Source organism: Manduca sexta, chromosome 16 (assembly GCF_014839805.1).
Source record: "Manduca sexta isolate Smith_Timp_Sample1 chromosome 16, JHU_Msex_v1.0, whole genome shotgun sequence".
Taxonomy (NCBI): domain Eukaryota; kingdom Metazoa; phylum Arthropoda; class Insecta; order Lepidoptera; family Sphingidae; genus Manduca; species Manduca sexta.
In genome coordinates this window covers 768,214-792,237 of record NC_051130.1, presented here as the reverse complement: position 1 = coordinate 792,237, position 24,024 = coordinate 768,214, and the positions used below count along the sequence as shown (strand labels likewise).

Below are 24,024 nucleotides of genomic sequence, written 5' to 3'. Positions count from 1 at the left end.
TTAATCACACGGCCACAATTTTGGGTACATTTTGTCCGTTTGTTATTTTCTATTTGGCTTTTTTGTATATTTCGGAACGGTGCTGTTTTTTTTTAATGTGTTGTTCTTATTTTTTTTTATATACGAGCATGGCAAAGACCCCGCTGCAACTGATGGTAAGTGGAGTGGGGTCCAATAGAATATCGACTGACGAGAGATGATTACCCCTCGACAGTCGACACAATTATGCCGGCCTGTTGGAACCGGAAATACACAGGCTGATCCCGGAACGCGACATACTTAAGTGAGCTACTATGGCAGGTTTTAACACCTTGTGTACAGTGGTCGCTATCGTCGCTAATGCTTTATATTTCCGAAGGAGTACACATAGGTGCAGGGTGCACAGGTTTCGTCAAACTTCTTCAGTTAATTAATGAGTATAACAAACCACAATATACATTTTATTTACATGTCTAGTCAAAAAACATAAATACATAAAAATGCGTCAGCAATAATAATGTTAACCAGTAATTAATCTAATCAGAATTAAATATTTAACATAAGCAAAAAAGCGATACAACAGTTTTTAGTTAAAACACTAAAAACGCTTATAATAGTTATACACATGACGCTTTATAAAACGGCTGACTACGCGTTTCGCTCGAAGAAAAAGGGCGATAAATGTAATGCTTTCTGAACTGTACCTATATTTAAAAGGCTGCAGACCAAATTAACTTAAATAGCCTTGCATAGCTGCGATATTTTTTATATTTATATCCTGACAGCAAACTACGTAAAAGATTCACGTAGTCGACACGCAGACTTCGCGGGTATAAAAACGCGCGTCGTTTAAAACGTCATGTAGTTAACCTTAAACGAAATTTTATAACCTAATTATCATTTTTTCCTGTATTCACTTCACACTTTTCCTCTTCGCGTTTTTTAGGGCTCATTAAAGTCTTCATCAACTCTGCCATGGGAGCTTCCAATAACATCCAGAAAACGAAAGCAAAAACAAACGAGAAAGTTAGCAGTCCGATGAAAAAAATTACCTGAGAATGCAAAAAATATTAATTAAGTGATAATTGGCCAGATGCGACATAATATTTACAACTTTAAGGTGGCGCAGACGATGTTGACCGCTTGTGGAATTTTTGAAGCAACAAGAAACTATCTGTTTTATTATAGTTTACTATTTTTCGGCAAAAAGTTCGCAAGCGTTTGCGCAACTTCTGACACTATATGAAATTAAATAATTTAGAGCGGCGATAGCCTAGTTGGGTTTGGACCCGACTGCCGAGACGAATGTCCGCAGGTTCAAATCCCAAGGGCATACACCCCTGACTTTTCTAAAATTATATATGAATTCTTTGTTAATTATCGCTTGCTTTAACGGTAAAGGAAAACATCGTGAGAAAACCTGCATACCTGAGAATCTTTGTATAGAAATTTTGAGGGTGTGTGAAGTCTACCAATGCGCACTAAGATAGCGTGGTGGACTAAACCTGATACTTATCAGTAGTAGAGGAGGCCCGTACCCAATTAATTAGTATTAATTATGATTTACGGTAGAAACGGGATTAAGTAAAATGTTACTTACTTGAAACCAAAATGTTGCTTTCATAATGCTGGTCTGAATCCCTACATAGAATCTAACGAAGAGGAAATGAAGAAGGTAAACGTTGTAGCACAACCTACTGGGCACCGTCCAGCCTTTCCATTCCAATATAGATCTGTACACATCTGCAAAATATCCAATACATAAGCTTTATCCACGAAGACAGACAGCAGTGGCGAAGGATCCATATAAGTCAATTCCTGTCGGCTTCAATAAAGAGAATCTAATTATCATTAGAACAATTTGCAGACCTCATTCATGCATATTAGTACATATATGTACAGGCTCATTTTGACTTACCAAACCACATACTTATCTACTTGGAAATAACACTTTACAATAAGTTACTTGAGCCGTAGATGTAAAATAAAAAAGTGTAAGTTTCGAACAAAATAAATATAAAAAAAGTAATATTAATTTTTGTGCCCTAATGCCACTACTAGTACTCTAAAAGAATTCATCGCAGCGGTAACATCATACTTTCAGTCAGAAATACACTCACGCATAAGCCATTTTCGCATTAAACTACAAAATGACCAAAAAATCTAAAAACTAAAACCAGGACTTTTGGTGAAAATATTCGTTATTAATGGATGATTTTTGGCACAATGTCAGCAAAGGTGAAGACGAGTATGTGCCTTCATTCAGCAATGCAATGTCAAAATGATCCTGTATGTTGTGTCGGGTTCTCTTTCGGAAAACTTCACCTTTCGCCATTGATAGGCATGCGACGTGTGACATGAATGAACTTATAACTGTTTCATGATGAAAACGAACATATCGATGTATAAAACACAAATTCAAATATTAGGCAACTCAGGTGTTTGATTCAATATATTTAGGGCCTGTTTAACAAGTTTCAAGTAAATTTTATTCGTAATTAATTCTCGTATTAAGCTGCAATGGTAGCTGGTATTAATTTTATTAACATTCATTTGGATATTAGAGTGTCTTTTGTATTTGGCCAGCTTATTTATGTGAGCAGCATTTACACAGAAGTTGTGAGACAGACCCTTAGGGCCTTATTAATAGAAGCATCTCAGTTGCGCTCTCAAGTCGATATCAGATGAGACGCCATCAAATTAAGATCAGCTTCTTTAGATATCCGTTACTTTATAAATCCATGTTAACATCAGTTCAAATGATGTCTTAAGATACAATGTGTGTCGTGTGATGGATTTTGATAGCTGAGTATTGTTTATGCAACAACGCATTCTCAGCTGAGAACAAGCTCTCAAACAACAGCTTAAGCTTGATTTATTAAATTGTTCAATACATTACATGTCTATAGATTTTACTCAAAAGTTAGATTGTTATTATTACTGCACTTAGCCTTATTGACCCACTTGTAAAGCCAACGCAGAATGATTTACAGCCCAATAACATTACCAAAAACAAAATTAACTTTCACATTTGTAATATTAGTAACTATTGTTTTATCATGACATAAAAATTATTTATCAGCCCTTTTTTGTAACTTATTATAAATGGTCGCGTCCCAATGTATTGTGCAAATAAACGCGTTTCTGTCCACGGGCCTTTACTGAGATGGTCTCTCAGTAAAGGCCCGTGGACAGAAATGTGGCCCTGAGATCATAACATCAACATTGGCCTCTTGGTAATAAAAACTTACTATCAAACTTTAGCAGCATTCCGAGCATAAACACGGCCATTGTTAAGCAGAATATTGGTTTCACGAGTGCTGAGTACACTGTCCTGAACAGCAGAGACATTCTTGGATGATCACCGTAGAATATACTGCCGGAGTACATTAACGCAATCAGAGCTGGGGCCGTACACCAATACAGCGGGCGAAGTTTCTGGAAAGAACATTTTTATGTAGGTACGGCAAAGTAATTCCATTACACCTGATGATCAGAGGTGTTTGCTTACGTGCAGTGCAAAGTGACGCCACTGCACCTAATGGTAAGTGGAGTGCGGTCCAATAGAATATCAACTGACGAGAGATGATTACCCCTCAACAATCGACACAACTATGCCGGCCTGTTGGAACGGGGTATACACAAGCTAAACCTGGAAGGCGACACACTTACGTGGGCCAATACAGCTGGGTTTATCACCTTATGTACGGTGGTTGGTATTCGTCCACCAATCATCCACAAACGTCGTGATGGTAATAGTGTGATGTCATATAGAATATTGATGGTCGAGAGATTATCCAACACCAGAAGACAATTATGCCGGCTTGTTAGGAACCGGATCTATATAGACTCATAAAGAGTAACAACTCAGAACTATTGAAAAATAGAAAAATTGAAACACAGTCTATTGAAAAGGAGAGACGGTTAGCACTCTCCTTGACAATGAAACACATGAACGGTCGTATGAGGCTAAACAAATACAACCCTCATGTTTACTTGTAAATTATGTTACCATCCTATTGAAAATAAAATTATACGGATTTTTTCGCGGTTTCTATATTATTATTTTCTCCCGACGCTTCGAAGACTTTGCAGCCTTCGTGGTCACGGGGGGGACTCCACTATCCCATCGTCCTATGTTTTGTACATATATTCGATGCAAATAAAAAATTATGATTATGATTAACATTCAATTAGGAATTACCGGGTTCTAAGGATTCAACGTATTACTGACAGTCGATGTGGCATTTCGTTGCGATTGTCTAACTGATACATTCGATGTTAAGTCTCTCAATACCCATTATGTACGAAGGATATAGTGTCCTTCTACACCAAGTGAGAGTATATCGCTGCTATGCAGAATTAATAGACATTTACTGGTGGTAGGTCTCTCATATGTGAGTCTGCCTGAGTGGGCACCACCGCTATGTATATTTCCGCCAAGCAGCAGTATAGTCACTATTGTGTTGGGGTTTGAAGAATATTGTAGTCAATGTAACTACTGGATATAATAAGACTTAACGTCTCCTCTCTCAGGATGGCGAGTGCAGTGGCATACCAAAGTATGCTTTGTAATTCAAGGTGTTGGATGGTGTTTCTACCGTTTCTGGGCGGTCGTATCGCTTACCATCAGGCGAACAGCAAGCTCGCCTCTTCATTCAATAAAAAAAAAGTAGATAGTACTGTCAGCTACAAAATTAACTAAACAAATAAAATAACTATTCTACTCATTAATTACAATCAATATATTATTTTTTCTTTATCAAAAATAAATGAATCCTGTGAAGTTTATTTCACAGCAGGAAAAGCGATTGTTGATACGGATAAATAAGTTGGAACATTTTTTTTATTTGTCAATCTACTTTTCTGGCTGAAGGTATCTCGAATTCTGCTATAAGTGAGACCAAGAGCAGTTATATTCTACATAACTTACCTTATATTTATTAAGGTTGATGCCGAAGTCATTCCAATAATAGAGGATGTAGCCCAAGGCCATGCCTATGATGTACCCGAACAGGTTGGTGTGTCCACGCTTGTAGACATGGTTAAACGTGTCATCGGTGATGAAGTAGTTACGGGCAGTCCTGGTGAAGAAGGTGATGATGACGGGCAAGCAAAGACTCCTTTTAGTAAGCAGAGTGGAGTTCAGATAGCGTCGACTGTTGAGACGGTTACCTCTCGTCAGTCGACTCAATTATGCCCGCTTGAAACCGAATATATAGACGGTAATGCCGGAACGTGACACACTTACGTGGACTATTTTGGTGAGTTACTTTGTGAACAGTGGTCGCTATCCAAGCGAATACAAATAACAGCCTATAATTATTTATAAAAATGCATTTATCCCCAAAGGGGTATGCAGAGGCGCAACCAGGGCACTCACTTTTCGCCAAGTGTGTTCCGTCCCATGATGTGATACGGGGCGAGCCTATCACCATATCGGGCCCAAATTCCAGACTCCGGGGTAATACTGAGCAGAAAAACTCAAGTATCACTTTGCCCGATCCGGGATTCGAACCCTCAGGGGAACCCTGAGGACCTCAGCGCTGTCGACCCGCGCATTAGTAAAACTACGCCACCGAGGCAGTATAATTATTATTATTAAAATAGGTTATTAAATATATTTGGTAATATCCTAGACATTCATTAACACAATATACGAGGTATGGAGGATTGTTACATACTCAGGAGTTAACATCATAATTCCATCCAAGTTTTGATAATAGGTGTGTAAAGTTGGTACGATGATCCCAACCACGCTCAGCGTAGACAACGTGACGATCCTGCTCGTCTTGGTACGGCAAAATACGACGACGATGATACCAAGCAAAAACAATTGCATATCGGCGGCTAGATACCTGGAACATAATAATAAAATGCAATTCATAAAAATGGGAATCTGTTGTTTAGTGTCAGTCACATTTTAGATACGAATTTGAATAGCACAAATACGTACGAAGATGCTGCACGTATACGTTAATACAGAACATATTGGATAAAAATCCATCTTTATATATTACCTTGATGACGGTAGCCTATAGCACTAAGGAGTAATGTTACTTCCTATCAGTAAAATAAGTTCAAATCGGTTACAGTTCCTGATATAAGGCATTCAAATAAACTCTTCAGCTTTGTACATATTAAATATCTAGATGTCACCCCAGCAATAAGTCCTATGTTTGATTAGTCCGCACTAGGCCAGCGTGGTGGACTAGGGCATAATCCCTCTCAATAGCAGAGGAGAACCGTGCCTAACAGCAGGTATATAATACAGGGCTGATATTATTATTATAATATTGTAATTGAAATTGTCTTTTATTTTATATGTAACAGAAACAAATATGAAAAGATTCACCTGTGAAATTAGCATCAAAATTGTTTGAAAAATAAAGCACTTATGTTTGGAAAATTGTTGTGTGCAAAAGTGGAGGCGTGGTGAGGTTATCGCGCTGTCCTTTTCTCACTCACGTATCGTTGTGGCTGGTGGAATTGGGTGACGTCACATTTCACTATTACTGTAATTTGACAGCTTCCCTTTCCACCAAATTTCAAAGGAAAATTATTTTTCCGACATTCTTGATAAATGTGTTGAAAAAAGTCGTCAACTACCTTGTTCCGGTGGAAAAGGCATCCAATGTGCATCCTTACATGAGTTGCAATGACAGTTATACCATAACATCTACTTACCAAGACTGTATCATGCAGTAGGAATCCTCAAAGTAATTGTTGATGTAAATGAAATGCCTCCACCAATCTCGGCGACAATCCATGACTTCAACGTTCACAAACATCTGAAGCCAAGAGTGTTCAATATAAAAGCTGTTTCATAAGCGTCCACATCACACCAACATTTAGTCTCCACACATCGCCTGCAAGGCCCACAGGTTACTTCTTTATGTTAATACTAGCTTTTGCTCGCGGCTTCGCCCGCGTGAAGGAGTTTTCCGGGATAAAAGTCCACTGTATGATAAAAGTCTTGCTACATATTTTCCCGGTACTGATAGGTTCAAACTAATTTTATCCCCATGGGGGTTGAATTTATCAAAATCCTATTTAAGCGAACGTCTTCATTATAGTAGCTCCAATCTTTAATTTCAGTTTAATCAGTCGAAAATCTAAGAAGATTTATACAAACTTTCATCCCCTATTTTATCCCCTTAGTGGTGGAATTTATTAAAATCCTTTCTTAGCGGATGCCTACGTCATAACATCTACCTGCATGCCAAATTTCAGCCCGATCCGTCCAGTGGTTTGGCCTGTGCGTTGATAGATCACTATGTCAGTCAGTCAGTCAGTCAGTCACCTTTGAGTTATATATATTTAGATTTCTTTTTTAAATCATATTAATCTTATTATAATAAAATCAACTGTAAATACTTACCTCCCATAGAGGTCCCGAACCTAAATGTCTCATCCAAGTCGCAGTGAACCCTATAATGACTGCATACGCGGGAGTTAACCTATAGAAATATATTACACATTACAGTACACTAGTTTGCATTATTATGTTCATTGAAATTATCTAGTTGGCTGTCAGATAAACAAAGGTGAACATATAGCAAGCTGTCAAATAAATAAAGGTGAAAAAGAGACTTGTTAGCAATGCTCCGTCCTTAGATAAATAAAGTTTATGAATAAGAGGATTATGGTATACATATATGATCTACGATAACCTATATATTACTTAACTTATAATAGCATTAACATATATATACTTCTATATTAGTGATAAGTATCTTGAATGCGAGTGATAATTTCGTTTGGTTTAAAATGTTTTTCTATGAAGCGGTAATGTACATACAGCGTCTGTTGTGTTTCGGAACATAATAGCCAGTATAATTACTATGTTTATAAGATTTAGCGCCCATTGCACAAGTTTGAAATACAATAAACGACTTATGTAGATAGACCTAATTTTATTACCCTTTCGGAGCATAGATTGAGTAGTATTTAGTATGACTTTTGTATTTGGTTGGCTTATACATTTATATGACGAGTAGCATTTACTCAGAAGTTGTGAAACAAATCATTAAATAATGTCAATGCCACGGTTATTGGATGTTTTGGATGGTGTTGTCAAGCTAAAAAATAGCTCATCTCATCTGTTCATTATAATATTTTTTTTATTGTTTTGAATGACGAGACGAGCTCGCCGTTCGCCTGATGGTAAGCAATACGAGTGCCGATAAACAGTAGAATTACCATCTAACACCTTGAATTACATAGTATTCCACTGCAGTCGCCATCCTGAGACATGCGATGTTAAGTCTTATGTCTAGTAGTTACACTGGCTACAATGTTTTTCAAACCGGAACACAACAGGGACTACACACTGCTGCTGCTTAATAAATATTTATTCTATTTTCAACCTTATAATCAAATTTATTCTTACCTTAACCATCGCAAAAGTATCCCTTTTAGGATCAACGTCCAACTGTATTTATTTTTTTCCACATACATACAATATTTAAACACCAACAACAATCCAGATAAAGTGAAAAATCCCTGCATTATAAGTGTGCCATTTGTAATTAACAGCGTAAATGGGGAGTAAAACATCTGGAAAAAAAATATGTCTTTATAGCTTTTGCGCGCGGTTCCGCGCGAAATCATTTCCTTGGATAAAAAGTTGCCAATAACATAGTTTATTTATCACGTAGGCGAACAAAGTTGCACTTATGATACGTCAAAACAAAGCATAAGAATTATTATTATTATTTCTAAACAACTATTAAAATTACTTATATAACTATGGACATTTTAAATTAAGGATAAAATTTGTAATAAAAACAAGGTATAAACCGAAGTAACCAGCTCGGGCTGGCACTGGGAAGTAATGTAGCTTCCTATTACTAAAAAAAATGCCGGCTTATTAATTCCTTAGATAAACGCGTTTAAATAAACAAACTCACAGTGGGGGCACTTTGTTTGATCTAAAACAAAGTCCCCCCGGCCCGTCTATCTGAAAGCGATAAATTCGAAAAGATTTCGATGAAATTTGGTATGGAAATAGTTTGAGACCCAATGAGGGACATAGGCTACTTTTTATCCCGAGAAAATATATATCGAGATCTTTATCTCGGAAAAACTTATACAGGCAGGCCAAGGTGCGATCAAGAGCTAGAATTTAATACCTAAAATTTACGTAAACATAAGAAATCATTAAGTATAAAACGAGTTTATAACAAAAAAACATACACCACATTTTTTCCCTAAAGTGGTAGGCAGAGTTGCAACCACGGCACCTACTTTTTGCTATGGGTGTTCCGACCCGATAGGGTGTGGAGTCTACCTATATCGGGCACAAATTCCAGACTCTGAGCTAATTGCGAGCACAAAAAATATCACATTGCTCGAGCCGGGATTCGAACCTGAGATGTCAGAGCGATGTCACATCACACGCGAAAAACTACGCCAAAGCAGTCGGTATTATGGCCAACAAATATTACAGGTGATCTATTTGCTTAATAAAAAGACCAATATGAAATAAATAACATACCTTTTCAAGATAGATTGGATTTTCAACGAATATGTACACAGCCAAAGAATGCCCCAAAATAACCATTCCTATGCATATACTCCTGTAAATAAAAAGAACACGATCACAGTGAAGTTTCTCGTAGTATTTAAAATTAAAAATGTATACCCAGTCCCCCCCCCCCTTCTGCTGGCCTCTTGAATGTGGCATACAAACGTGACACGAAGGTGCGAGTCGTTTAATTCATTGGTCAAGACACCAATTCGTGAATCACGTGTTAGTATCTCGACCAATCACAATGAAGTGATACGATCTTTCGCGTCGTTTCTACATTCAAAAGGGCTGGAAGGGCTCCTCATAATTGAACACATTATTATAATATAAAGATATTTATATGATTGATTATTCATAGAGTTCTAAGATACTATGAAATGCATCTTTATGTTGGTACCTGCTGTACGTAAACGGTAGGGTTGCCAGATTTTGAAAATCAAAATTATTTCGTGACCTTATTTAATGTTTCAAAAGTGACGATAGCCTAGTAGGGTGAGGAACGGACTGCCAAGACGAATGTCCGCAGGTGTGTATTCTTTGTAAATTTATCGTTCGCTTTAAAGGTGAAGGAAAACATCGTGAGGAAACCTGTTCATCTGAGAAGTTCTCTATAGGAATTTCGAAGGTGTGTGAAGTCTACCAATCCGCACTAAGCCAGCGTGGTGGACTAAGGCCTAATCCCTCTCAGTAGTATAGGAGACCCGTGCTCAGCAGTGGGCAAGTATATAATACAGGGCTGATATTATTATTATTATTATTTAATGTTTATATTTTTCGAGTATCGAGTCAGTTTTAACTTATTTGTAACAACTCACTTTTTAATAAATCTTTAAAAACCGAGACTTATTAATATGTATTCGAAAATGAGAACGTTACTTGCGTGAGTACTTATCAATCGTAGATCGATCGATTTACGGGACAGAGTTTGTCCCGCCGGGACATTTTAATATGAGTCTAAAATACGGGACGTCCCGGTAAATACGGGACGTCTGGCAACGATAATAAAGGGATAAGGTATAGCAGTATATAGGTATAGTTAGTACCTCTAACCTACAAGTATGAATCTGTTTATAAGAAAGTCCAAAAATATATAATAATCCAAAAATAAAATGTGTGTTGTAAGTATGTGTTTTGCAATAACTGAAATTTAAATAATTACTGAAAACAAAATTAAAAAATTCAATGACATTAACGACCTGTTATAGATCAGATTTTTCTTGATAGAAATAAAACTAATTTATAATTTAAAATTATTAGAAAAATATTTTAATAAATATCTTAATCAAAATTAATAATTAGTCATAAAATAATTTTTATTGACTCACAAAATACACACGCCCTTATTCCAGAAGAGGTTAGTAAACCCACTTTTCATCGCATTTTCCGTCCTATGACATGATAAGGGACGAGCCTGTCACCATATCGAGCACAAATACTAGACTCCGAAGAAGAAGCAAAAACCCAATATCACGTTACCCAACCAGGATTTCGAACCCGAGCCCTCGATAAATGCCGTACCGCGCACGCAACACAACTACGCCACCGATACAGTATTATTGACTCGAGCCGTCAAATTAGGGTCAAGACTCATAACATCAATGAAAGTTGCAATTATATTTAAAATAACTTAAAGGTAATATACCTTATTAAAATTCGAATGTATTGAACTTCATGGTTAAGGTGAATACCTTTTAACAGAACCACGACTTAACCACACACATCATCACGCATTTATCCCCGAAGGGGTATGCAGAGGCGCAACCAAGGAACTCACTTTTCGCCAAGTGTGTTCCGTCCCATGATGTGATAAGGTCGAACCTATCGCCATATATATAACAGCTAAACCACTAAAGCGATATTGATGAATTTAGTACGAAGTAAACAAGAATGTCCCTTTTTATATTTGTCATGAACTGAAGTCCAAATGTAAAATCAAGAGCAGAAGTTAGAACATTTTAAGGGAAAAATATGATAAACTTACCTTATTCCATTAAGACTTCGTAATTGCCCGTCACGGGAATCGCCTTCGTAGTTATCTTTTACAAGCTTTAAATAGTTTCTTCTAATGGAGAAGCAGAGTAAAAGCTTTACACCTGTGAAAATATCACAATTAAAAATTCCATACTACTGAAGAATGTTTAACGTAATGGGAATCGAGACTTTATTTTTAATGACGTAAGTCTCATATTAAGTGTGAACATACTTGCTTCTACAGTCCCAAGTACAATGAAGCATGATTAACTCAATGAGAATCGAGACCTTATTCTTATTAACGTATGTCTCGTTTTTAGTGTGCACACACTTGCTTCTACAGCTCCAAATTCGACAACTTCGATTGATTTTAAGGCCATCAAGAGAACTGTTGTTTTGTGAGACAATTTTAATAAAACTTGTTTGGAGGTTATATTTTTGCTATTTAAACCTAAAATAGCAAAAGCATATACGTTTTAATAAATCTCGTCAAACATTAAAAAAACACATACAAAATGCTTTATTCATAACGTAGGCGAACATAGCTGCGCTTTTAAGTCAAAGAACGTGAAAATATTTAATTTGTACTCCATTTTAGTCGTTTTTTTTACAGACATTTTATATTGGACATAAAACAGATGAGAGTACAATAAACAAAGAAGTCAGCTCGGGCTGGCAGGAAAGAAGAAATAGAATTACCTTCATTAGCCTTCCCCGTAGTGAACAATACATCGTACAATGTTCCAAAAGCATTAAACATAATCAGAGCTAAAAAGACCGCTGCAACAATAATATCTTCAGTATCAACTGAATTATTTTTATTGTTACAAAATATATCTTTTGTGGTTCTAGTTTTCAATCTGTATTCCTCCCAAAATGTCCTGTTTAGACATGATTCTAGGTAACTTGGTAGGGGGACTGAAGAATTTATGCCTTGGCATCTCTGGTTTACGCAAATTCCTTGGTAAATATGAGAGTAGTTGAAATGTTTGGATTTGTCTTCGCTGTATTCCTGCAATAAAGGTCATAAGGAATGGTCACAAGCAAATACATTGAATCCCAACGTGGAAATCAAACCTCGAAACCTACGGTCAAGTACCGAAAAAGTTGACAGACTATAGCGGAATCGGATTTTGTCCCAAATTAGAACAGAAATCAGACTGACATTAATGCAAAACACTGTCTAAATAGTTATACATTGTAATGGTATTCTCTCGGTAGGTAACGGCTTGGCTATGTCTCTGGCATTGCTGTAGTCCATAGGCGGTAGATGCTGCTCACCATCAGGCGAACCGCTAGCTTGTTTACCTACTAAGACAAAAAAAATGGGTCATTTAGACTACTGGCAAATAAATCATCGAATAACTTGGTGAATGAAAAAGACTACGAATTGAGATAAGTTGTTTACAGACTTATTTGTGGCTATTCATGTGTAGTCTGTACCAGTGGTGAAACGTAAAAAATTCCGATAGAGTACCTGACACAACATATAAATACTAATATACATAAAAGCTGTCTGCAAATCGTTCTAATGATAATTGGATTTGCCATAAATAACGAAAAGGAAGCCGTCAATACTAAAAAAAACCTTTATTCATCACGTAGGCGAGCATAGTTGCGATTATAATAAGTGCATATGAAAATATTTATGCAAATTAAGTTGCTTTATAACAACATTTTATATTGGACATAAAATAAATGAAAAACTAGATAAATAAATATCTATTCATCTTTTTGTTTTACTTTTAATAACTAAGTAATTACACAGGTTCAGACGGTCAAATTAAAGCCAACATAAAACAACATTTTACGAGGAAATTATATCAATTATAATATCGTGTAATAATACCCAATGATGAGATAGAACACTTTATAATTAGTGTTAAAGGTTAATTGTTAGTGTATTTGCTCCTATTTCTAGTAACATATTAATTGAATTCTGGCTAAAGAGAGTGAGCAGGATATGTAGCCATTATGATAACTGTATTTTATGAGAGGTAGCGATGGACTAGTTGGAAGTGGGACGGACTGCCGAGATGAATGCCCACAGGTTTAAAAATCAAAGGCCTCTAACATTTCTAAAGTTACGTGAGTATTATTTGTGAATTAATGCCTGGTTTAACCATGAAGCAGACAACGTAGGGAAATCTGCATACCCGAAAGGTTCGCAAGAAACTCGTTCTTGATTGAGGTTTGAAAGTAATTTCGGCGGTATATTGTCAATAGTTATCGACCTCGTCATTTTTATATTCTTGAAAGGCTTAACTATTTTTAATATTCTGATAAAAAGGTCAAAATCAAAATACATCACATAAAGCTAACATCATTTGGTAAGTACAGCAAGGATCAACCTGACGTGATCTTGACTTTCATTTATTTTTATTATAATAAAATTCCATCTTTAATATCTACTCTGAAGTAATAAGGACCGTATTAATTAAGCAATCTCAAGAAGACACTTAATTGATTGAACTATTTAATAAACCAAGTATGGGTTTTTATTTAGGAGGTTCTCAGCTCATAGAAATTATCGGAGCCTTAATACGGATTTCTAAATACGAACTCTTAAGATGCCGAACTTAATTTGATCACGTCTCATCTGATATCGTAGTCCAGAACGTAACTTAAGCTTGTATTAACATGGCCCTAAGATTGATATCTACCATCTATAAACGCCAATAACACCAGAAGAACCAGGGATATACCGCCTTGTGGAAGGTAGGCCCTATGTTGCCGTTGACGCTAAGAGCGTCCTTCGGTCGCACGAAAGGTTCTGACAGCCCCCTCCCCCCTCATAAGAGACGGGCTGCATCAGGCGGCACCGCGTAGAGGCGGCTGCAGATGACTTAAACACTTCCGTCAAAAGAAGCCCGTAGCCATCCCTAATGCGCCGAAGAGGGCCGCTGAGTTTTAGGGATACACCACCTTATAAAATGAGAACCATACCTTGCCGATGGTAGAATGTTTTTATCTGTTCTGATAGGGAATGCTCTACACAACTTGTGAAACAAACCAGTGACCCACATGTCGTGTTCAAGGACTAGCTATGTATATATCCAGTGTCAAACAGGCCGGCATAATTGTGTCAACTGACGATTAATAATCTCGTCTCGTCATTCGACAGTATCTGGAGCACATTTTGTTTACCGTTAGGTGTAATATCACTTTGCCGTACTTTAATTTTTTTATCCGTCAGTAGAATTCTCTCCCCGAAAATACTAAGAAAACAGAAAAGTGTTTTCATTCCCTTACCTGAATCATACTGAGTAGTGGACTGGGTGTATCAGAGACTAAATCAATGCCGACAGTGCAGTATAATGCTGTTGGATCCCGCAAGCACTTTTCGTAAGGATCCAAGCGGATTAAGTTCGGCATTTTTTCATGATCAGTTTCTGGAAAAGAATAATTATATTTAAAAAAATTAAAACGATCTGACTTCCTTGATGGCATAGTTATATTGCGATTGCAGTATGACCGATCTGAGAACTTGTGTTCGAATTCTCGGGTCGCGGTAAGCGATATTAGATTTTTTCTGCTCAGCATCAGCCTGAGTCTGAATTTTTTTCCAGAGAGGATAGGCTCGCTCCCTATCACATTATGGAACGAAATACACGAAAAACTGGGTCTACTAGTTGTGCCTCTGCCTACCCGTTTGGAGATTGAGCGTATGTATGTGTAATGACACATACCGACGAACAAGCAGTTGGATTACCTACTTCTTGTTATTTGTGCACTCCATCCCTCATAAACACCTACAATTCCAAAATAACGCCATGCCCCCAACAAAATAGAGCGTTAATTGTAGAACCTCCTCAGTTATTCGCCGTTAAGCTAAGTATGCAATTTTCTCAAGCAATGTTGTGTACATCTTTAATTGGTACATGTATTAGTTATTAAGCCTGTGTAAAGTGTATTAGACTGTTGAATATATGTACTGTTGATGTTCCTATTATAGTAAATAAATAAATAAATAAAACCTTTCTATTCAAAATTTATAGAAAATAAATTAAATATTTTTCTGAATTTGGTTATCTGTACTTTGATTGTTTTAATTTTGTATGATGTGTATATTGTTTAGTTAATTTAATAATGTAAACTCCACTAAAATTGTTAATTCCGTGCGTATCATCCAAAGTACACATCATTTTCATTTGCAATCAACTATATTTAGATGGGAAATTTAACAAGGAATATTTTCGTAATTAAAATTTTGCAAAAAGAAATTTTCAAGTTTTTTTTATGGATTCGTAAAACTGTGCCGTCCGCAACTCAACATGTTTGTAACATATATTATACATGAGTTTTATATTTCTGCACTTCTCTGTATAAACTTTAATCATGTCCAATTCCATAGTCCTCCGTGCGAGCAATATGTTTAAAAAAGAGTACGATTTTATTTCCACGTATTAACAAATACCTATAGTTTTTAATTACCAAATAAAGAATTTGGGTATGTAGAAGAAGTGGAGCAGTGTAATTAAATTGAAAAAAGAGGGTTGAAAATTAAATTCAATAAAATATTATTTACATTTCATTTTGTACTTACTACAGAAAAATACTAAATAATTAATACTTAGAAAATAGAGCCTGAATGCATTAGCGAATAGTAATGAACAGCTCAAAGTAATTTATGGTTGAAAATATATTGCGTCTCGCGACTTTTAGTTTGTCGCATTCGGAATGCATAAACTTGCGTAACAGTGCTTTATTAAACTAGGGCCGTAGCTGGGGGGGGCTACCTTAATGTAATGCCCTACCTTAAAATACTAATGTCCTACCTTAATGATCAACAAAATTATACATAACTACTCAATCAAAATATATGGAGCCACGGGTTTTTATTACACGATTTGGAAGTTGATTCCATAGTAAGAGTTATTCGTATTGATAGGTGGAATAACCCCCTTTCGAGATTTAAGGGTATTTTGTTACAATCTGTATATTAGCCTAATAATTATGTAAGTATTAACCTGACTTATTCATGAACACAAGTTAAGAAAGCCAAAAATCGATTGACTAACTCAGATCTAGTAACATTTTTACTTCCACCCTTGCTGTAATCACAGCTGCCGTACCTTAAATTCAAGTCTAGCTACGGCCCTGTATTAAACACAGTCATACAAGTTATTCCTAAAAGCCGACATGATATTTTTAGGTACTACTACATGCTCAAGTGGTCAAGGCTTATAAAATACAAGGGCCTGTTTCAAAAGTTTGAAAAAAAATTGATTTGACAGTTATCATATTAAGCAGATGACGAAGATAATATTCATTTTATTATAATTTATTTTAGAGTACAGGTTAAAGTGAGACTTTTGTATTTGGCTTATACATTTATGTGACGAGTAGAATTAACTAAGTAAAGGTAAAACAGACTTTTAATGTTTCTAATTTCAGATCTTTAATGATTTCTTATGTTTACGCAAATGTTAGACATTCAAATAAAACTTTATTCCGGATTTTATCGCGTTTATATTATAATTTTCTCTAGACGTTTCGATAAATGCAGCGTTTTCAGCCTTTCTACAATTGTTAATACTAATGTTGTATATAATAATATTACCCTGTATTATATACTGTCCCAATGCTGGGCACGGGCCTCCTCTACTTCTGAGAGGGATTAGGCCTTAATCCACCACGCTGGCCTAGTGCGGATTGGTAGACTTCACATACCTTTGAAATTCCTACAGAGAACTTCTCAGATGTGCAGGTTTCCTCACGATGTTTACCTTCAACGTTAAAGCGAACGATAATTCACAAAGAATACACACATAATTATAAAAAAAGTCAGAGATGTGTGGCCTTGAGATTTGAACCTGCAGACATTCGTCTTGGCAGTCCGTTCCACACACAACTAGGCTATCGCCGCTTTTTAATATAGAATAATGATATAATTTAATGTTATATATGATAATCACATATCCTATGAATAAGTCTCGCTAGAATATCTTCTCACCATTACAAAGCTCTAATAAAATATGTAATACTAGCTTTTGCCCGCGGCTCCGCCCGCGTTATAAAGTTTTTCGGGCTAAAGTTTTCCGTTATAAAAGTCACGCTATATACTTTCCCGGGAGCCTATGTTTTTCCCAGGGTCTCAAACTGTCTCCATACCAAATTTTATTCTACACGTTGGGTAGTTTTTGAGTTTAACACGTTCAGGCAGACAGATGTAGCGGGGGACTTTGTTTTATAATATATTTTTGTAGAACTTTTTAAAGGGAATAATCCCGTTTACGCAGCGCACGCATCAGAAGCTCTCAAAACTAATAAATTTTCCCCGTTTTTGCAACATGTTTCATTACTGCTTCGCTCGTATTGGGTATAGCGTGATGATATATATCCTATAGCACTCCACAAACAAAGGGCTATCCAACACAAAAAGAATTTTTCAGTTTGAACCGGTAGTTCCTGAGATTAGCGCGTTCAAACAAACAAACTCTTCAGCTTTATATAATAGTATAGATTATATAATAGTATAAATGTTAGAAAAATTAGATTAAAATTTTGTATGTTGGTAAAAATAGATATGTTAATTCATTGTTCTCCATTATATATCTTTTGAGATTATTGAATTTTTTACCGAAAAAGATCCAGAATTGTGTGACATATACAGTTAAATTTTGGCAATAAATATAAATAATAAATGTTGCACTAACGATTGTTGAAAGCTATCTTGGCTGCAGCCCTAATGCCCTTAAGTACTATAATATTTACGTCGCCTTTAGCTTACGAGTGATCTATACTTAATGAATTTCTTCAATCAGTGTATTGTTGATTGAAGATCGATTTAGGTATTTAACTAATTGTAAACCAAACATTAGGTATGATTCCTGCGTCATCCTTTTCTTACGGCAATGTTTACGAAGACTGTTTTATCAATAAAACTACTGCGTATAACACTTAGAATGATTAAATTTAGTTCATAAACGAAACAAATAACTAATCATAAATAATAATTAAAAACAAAACAAAAAAAAATATAAATAAATATCTACATTGCATAATTTATCTATAATTGGTTCCAGGTTAACCGATTAAATTGAATGTCGGTCAGTTTTAATATTGTGTGTACGTGACAGTCGTTGTATTTAATTTTGTAGGGTTATCTATTATTACTCATTGTACAAATGTTCAGACAGTCTGTTGTTTTGGATTGTTATATTAACGGTTATAAATGAATAATTATAACTTTTTTATAACATAACACCTGTAATAAAAATGAATAACTTTGTAGTGATTATGAAAAAAATATATTTTGTGTTACATAATTTCGTAAAAAAAAATGATCTGATAAAATACCTTTTTTACGATTTTTTACATTATCTCAACCGATAGAGTATAAGCTGATACAATATGGCGAGACGATTAGTTGTCTGTTTTTCTTGGGTATCGGACCCCGCATACAACACCGGGGGAAAACTTGTGAATGAGATATTAGAATCTCCCGGCTTAGGAACTGCAGAACCCTGGAGAATAGTTGGGAGGGGATATCTGGAGAAGCAGAAGGAAAGAAGAAGGTACCGTCTTAGGATGTGAGGAGAAGACCAGGGAATGTTCGCGTGTCAGCCTTATTGCGATTTTCAACCATGAGGTATACACACTGAACTGTGTGCCTAGAGCTGCCACAGCTGCTCTTGTGCATGGGCGTGCATTCAATGTGAAGACTGAGCGCACATGAATTGCCTTGGGGTGGAATTCTTTCTGATATCAAACGATGGGAAACATCCATCCATCCGTCCTCACACCAAATGCACGCCCATGTATGAGGAGACATTTGTCGCAGCGCTAGGCACACAGTGCTGTGTGTATATCTCTTGTTTATATTAACACATTGAGGCCTATAAGTGCACGCGAACATTTCCCCTCCTCTTCTCCGCCCATCCTACAATAATTCCTTCTCCTTCCCATTTCCTTTCTTTTTCTTTCATTTCCTTTCTTTCTATCTTCTTCCCTTCTTCGTCCAGGGCCCTCCAGTCGCTAAGCCGAGGGAATCTAGTATCTCATTTGCTGTTTTCCCCCGGTGTTGACTGCGGGCTTTGTACTAAAGAAAAAAAAAAAACGATGGAAAACAGTCTTCATTGTTATTTTATCCACAGAATCTGTACATTATACCTAATTTGCTGTTCCGCGTCATACATAGTAATTAGTTAGTGAATACAATTTTTTAAAATAATTAATTCAAAGATTATATGTTTAATTTATTCGAAGGTGATGGGAGAATAGGTTTTTTCTATACTTACATCAGTGGTCTTCGTAAATGTGAATTCGGGTTTATCGGATGTAAATTTTGAATCTCTGCATGCTTACTGCACCCGCTTTTTACAACGTTTTGGTCATTTATAAACGTGTATAAACTCTTTTTTTATAAATTTATACAATGATAATATGTTTACGCGAATATTGAAACAAAACTTTGCCTTGACCTTTCAAAGCCTTCGTATTCACGCGGCGGACTGAGGTGTTGGTCATCCGAAAAGTCAGCTACAATATCTACCTACATTTGACAACTATACCATTTTGTTTTTTTTTATTTAGCTGTTGACGGTCCGATCTTCGTAACCACGAAGGCTGCAGTCCTCGAAACGTGGGTAGAAAATTATAGTAAAAAAAAAACACGGAGAAATTCGCAAAATAGTTTTGTTTTACACACTCACCATCACGCATTTATCCCCGAAGGGGTATGCAGAGGCGCAACCAGGGCACCCACTGTTCGCCAAGTGTGTTCCGTCCCATGATGTGATAGGGGGCGAGCCTATCGCCATATCGGGCACAAATTCCAGACTCCGGACTGATACTGAGCAGAAAACCCCAAATATCACTTTGCCCGACTCGGGATTCGAACCCAGGACCTCAGAGCGCTGCCGTACCGCGCATGCAATGCAACTACGCCACCGAGGCAGTCTTGTTTTAATATAATAAATTTGTCGAATAATGGTTGTAATACACATGGGCACGGTGAAGGTACTGGGTGTATTTTGACAATTACATAGAAAATTTAATATTCTCCTGTCAAATAGATTTGCGAGTTTTTAACTCAGTTTAATTTATTGTTTTAGTATCTACGACATTTGAATTTTTTGTTACTTAATTATTTGGCCACCAACTATTGTTTACACGAATACTTATGAAGATAAAAATGTTTTATATTCTAATAAATGGGTTTTAAATAAATATTTCTAAATTGTTAAATACATTTCAGTAAATTGTCAAGTAGCCAATTTGGTCCAAAACCCATAACGGCTCTGGGACCAGCCTGTGTATATTCAGTTTCAAACCGACATAATTGTGTCGACTGACGAGGGATAGACATCTCTCGTCAACAGTGGCGAATGGTTCCTACCGGCTTCCATTTGGAACATATTATGTAAGCAAACTAATAATAATAATATCTAAATAATATTAATAACAAATATATTTTTTGCCGCTGTACCAATATATAAATTTGCATGCTGTGGTCTCCTATAATTGAAGAGGCGTGTCACATCGTTAATTGTAAAAATGCGACGACATTGTTTTTATTATATGCCGTGTATCCTTCATTGGAGGTCTTTAAATAAATAAAATATTTTATTAACAAATAAATAATTAATATTTATAGCATAGGGGAAAATCGAAGTGTAATTAGTAACTATATTTGTGTTTGGTTCTCTTTAGGAATTTTTCACTTTTCGCCACCGCTCGCCAGTCAATATCTCGACTCCAGTCCATCAACCATCATACGCGTCACTTTACCGTCTCATATAAAAAACTCACCATTTAACTGATATATAACAGCGGAACTGTATCCGAACAAACACAATAACAATAACATCATTTTTATCACGTGTACCTCGTATAAAATATCAACACGCACTGACATATGTTTGTTCTTAATAGTTAACTTTTATTAAATATAATCGTTAAGGTTATCAACCATGTATACGTCATACGCGCTTCTTAAGTTAGACTATATTTATACGTGAAGAAAAAACTTTATACGTGTTTTATGTACGCGCACAGAAGAATGAGAGATTTATCCTTATTAAAATTCATATACTTATATAAAAAAATTACGCCTTTTTAGTGCACGCACAGAAAAATAGATGTGACCTCATTAAAATTCATATGTATAAATAACATGTACGTATAATATAAGTTACAAATGTATTTAAACTAATTTAGTTTACTATAGTAAGATCACATTTTTCTAGTTTGCGAAGAAAGTGCCTTATGACTACCGCCCAGCCTTCGTCGAGGGCGACTGAGCGGCTATGGGGTCACCGTGCCTTACGACCCTGTGTTGAGCCGCCCGGATTTGATCTTGACCTTCGGACGACCGCCGGGCCGAGTCCCTAACCTATATAGAACGCACGGCATACCAACTAAAACGCCGCGGTGGCCCTCTTCAGCGCATTAGGGACGGCTGCAGGCTTCCTCTGAGTTGTGTCTAAGTTGTCGTCCGCAGCCGCCCTTGCGCAGTACCGCCAGGTGTGGTCCGTCTTCTAAAACTACTATCACGTATTGATTTGGATGACATTTCGCACGAATATGGGCCGTGTCCATCATTATTACATTTCTATTCCGTAAAAGCGATTTTACTAGACATAAAATAAAGTTATTTTTGTTGCTTTTATGGCAATCCTCTATCCCGGAATGGTACCCATTAAGACTTTTACACTGGGAATTAATACAATAATATACCAAATATTACTTCAAAGGTTCCTTGCTTGGCATTGAGTCTGGCAATTGTTGGTGGAACGTTACCTTGATATAAGAAGGAAAAACGTATTCGAAAATGATTGTAGTAATCGGTTTAATAGTTTTTGGAGACCAAGCGGGGATTTTGCGCTATACTCGAACGCGTTAGATAATCATATGGGAAGAAACTTTGTACCCTGTAATGTACCCCTACTGTATATGTCTTTACACAGGGACTTGCGTTAAGCCCGTCAGATTAGTGAGAAAAAATCGATCCTCAGAAAATCTCCAGCGCGTCAAATTAAGATAAGGTAGGTTAAGTACATGGGGAATAGTGCATATTTCAATAATCTGACGATTTCAGCATGGCATAAATGGGTTAGTCACAAAGTTACCTGAGAACTCGTTCATTTATGAAACGATTTAGATTTTGTTTTTCTTTATTCCAAAGAATGTACTCCCAGATTGGTCTTTTAAAATCGCTCTAGTAGTTTGGTTGTAAAACTAAAAAAACTTAAATAATTATGTCGTCCAAGAAAACGAAATCGCGACTTTTGTTTTCTTATGACATTTTGGTTGAGTGTACTTCTTACATACTGAATAACACCTTTTCCCTTTTTCAGTGGTAGGCAGAGGCGTAACATTTCAGCGCAATAGTCGTACTACGTGCGAAATAAATTAGTTGTGTTTTTTGCATTGAGTTTTGGTTGAGTCTACTTGTTACACACATACATATAATTGTTCATATATTTATTTAGTTTAACCAGCAATTTTAATTCGGCACCGATTCCAAGATTGCTATCAGTATATACCTGTTATGTGAAATAATTTTTTGGTTTTGATTAGTTTTCGAAGGCGGTTTGGTTTTTTGTAAAATTATTACATAAACGGTTCAACTTGATTAACAATTATGGACGAATATTCTTAATCTGATAATTTGTTTTTTTTTTCTTTTTCAACTTTAATGATCGTAGTTTTATTACTTTCGATAGTATAACAATGAGTCTAGTGTAATTATCTTGTTATAATTACCACTGCGTTCATTATAAAGTTATTAAATATACTATTTATTTTAATTTTAACTACAACATCTTTTATTCGCGTCTGCCAGGATAATGAGTGAGAATATTTCATACTAGCTTCCGCCCGCAGCTTCGGCCGCGTGGATTTCGGACTTCAAAAATGGAGTATGCCGAGTCCGGTCAGGGTCTGATGATGGGATCCTGGTGAAATCGAAGGAAGCATATAGCATGATTCAGTATTCACGCGTGATGGCTTATTATTAGCGTATTTCATGTATAACTTTGTTTGTGTTTCTATACCGATTTCTATGATTCTTTTTTATGGAATATTTAATAATGTTAACTTTTTTAATTAGGGATGACTGAGAGTGTTATAAACGTAAGAGTAGACAAATATAATGAGAAAGCTTCGAATTGCTAAGCTATCGGGAGTTACACGTGTTATTGTGAGTCAACCATTAAAGATAGACATATGCTGTCGTGGGATATTTTTTATATAATTTTAAGGAGAACATTTCCGTTATACATGATTTCTGTGTAGCTTTAACCATTAAGGTTGCACACGCGACGGAAGCTTAAAAAATGGAGTAACTTCTCCCGTTTTCCCAACATTTCCCTTCACTGCTCTGCTCCTATTAATTGTAGCGTGATGAAAAGTATACTATAACCAGCTCAGGAGTATGAAAAATAATTGTACCAAGTTTCGTTAAAATCCGTCGAGTAGTTTTTGTTTCTATAACGGTTATACAGACAGACAGACAAAAAGTTTTTTCTTTTATACGTCCACCGCAATGTGACCGCACTGCACCTCATGGTAAGTGAAGTGCGGTTTAATAGAAT

The 24,024-nt window shown here is 36.1% G+C and overlaps 1 protein-coding gene across 2 annotated transcripts; it reads right to left on the bottom strand.

Moving 5' to 3' along the window:
- Nucleotides 1-419: 419 nt before the first annotated feature.
- LOC115450471 (nose resistant to fluoxetine protein 6) lies at nt 420-21,328 on the bottom strand. 2 transcript variants are annotated; one of them, XM_037439320.1, is made up of 13 exons: nt 21,239-21,328; nt 14,735-14,874; nt 12,182-12,494; nt 11,493-11,604; nt 9,479-9,560; nt 8,372-8,538; nt 7,361-7,439; nt 6,667-6,770; nt 5,664-5,837; nt 4,913-5,063; nt 3,231-3,417; nt 1,580-1,722; nt 420-1,031 (listed from the first exon to the last, which is right to left on the bottom strand). In XM_037439320.1, exons 1-13 carry the CDS (start codon nt 21,297-21,299, stop codon nt 870-872), a joined length of 1,875 nt encoding a protein of 624 aa, XP_037295217.1. In that variant the 5' UTR covers nt 21,300-21,328; the 3' UTR covers nt 420-869. The 2 variants fall into 2 exon arrangements, with proteins under 2 accessions (XP_037295217.1, XP_037295218.1); XM_037439321.1 differs by lacking the exon at nt 14,735-14,874 and having other exon boundaries at nt 21,239-21,326.
- Nucleotides 21,329-24,024: the final 2,696 nt, after the last annotated feature.

Bases quoted from the DNA above. Each gene is read 5' to 3' on its own strand.
- LOC115450471 (XM_037439320.1), bottom strand. From the start codon at position 21,299: ATGATGTTATTGTTATTGTGTTTGTTCGGATACAGTTCCGCTGTTATA. The intron at 14,875-21,238 runs GTGAGTTTTTTA...ATTCTTTTCCAG, and splicing joins TGTTATATATCAGTTAAATG to AAACTGATCATGAAAAAATG. The intron at 1,723-3,230 runs GTAAGTTTTTAT...GATATTTTGCAG, and splicing joins AATGCTGCTAAAGTTTGATA to ATGTGTACAGATCTATATTG.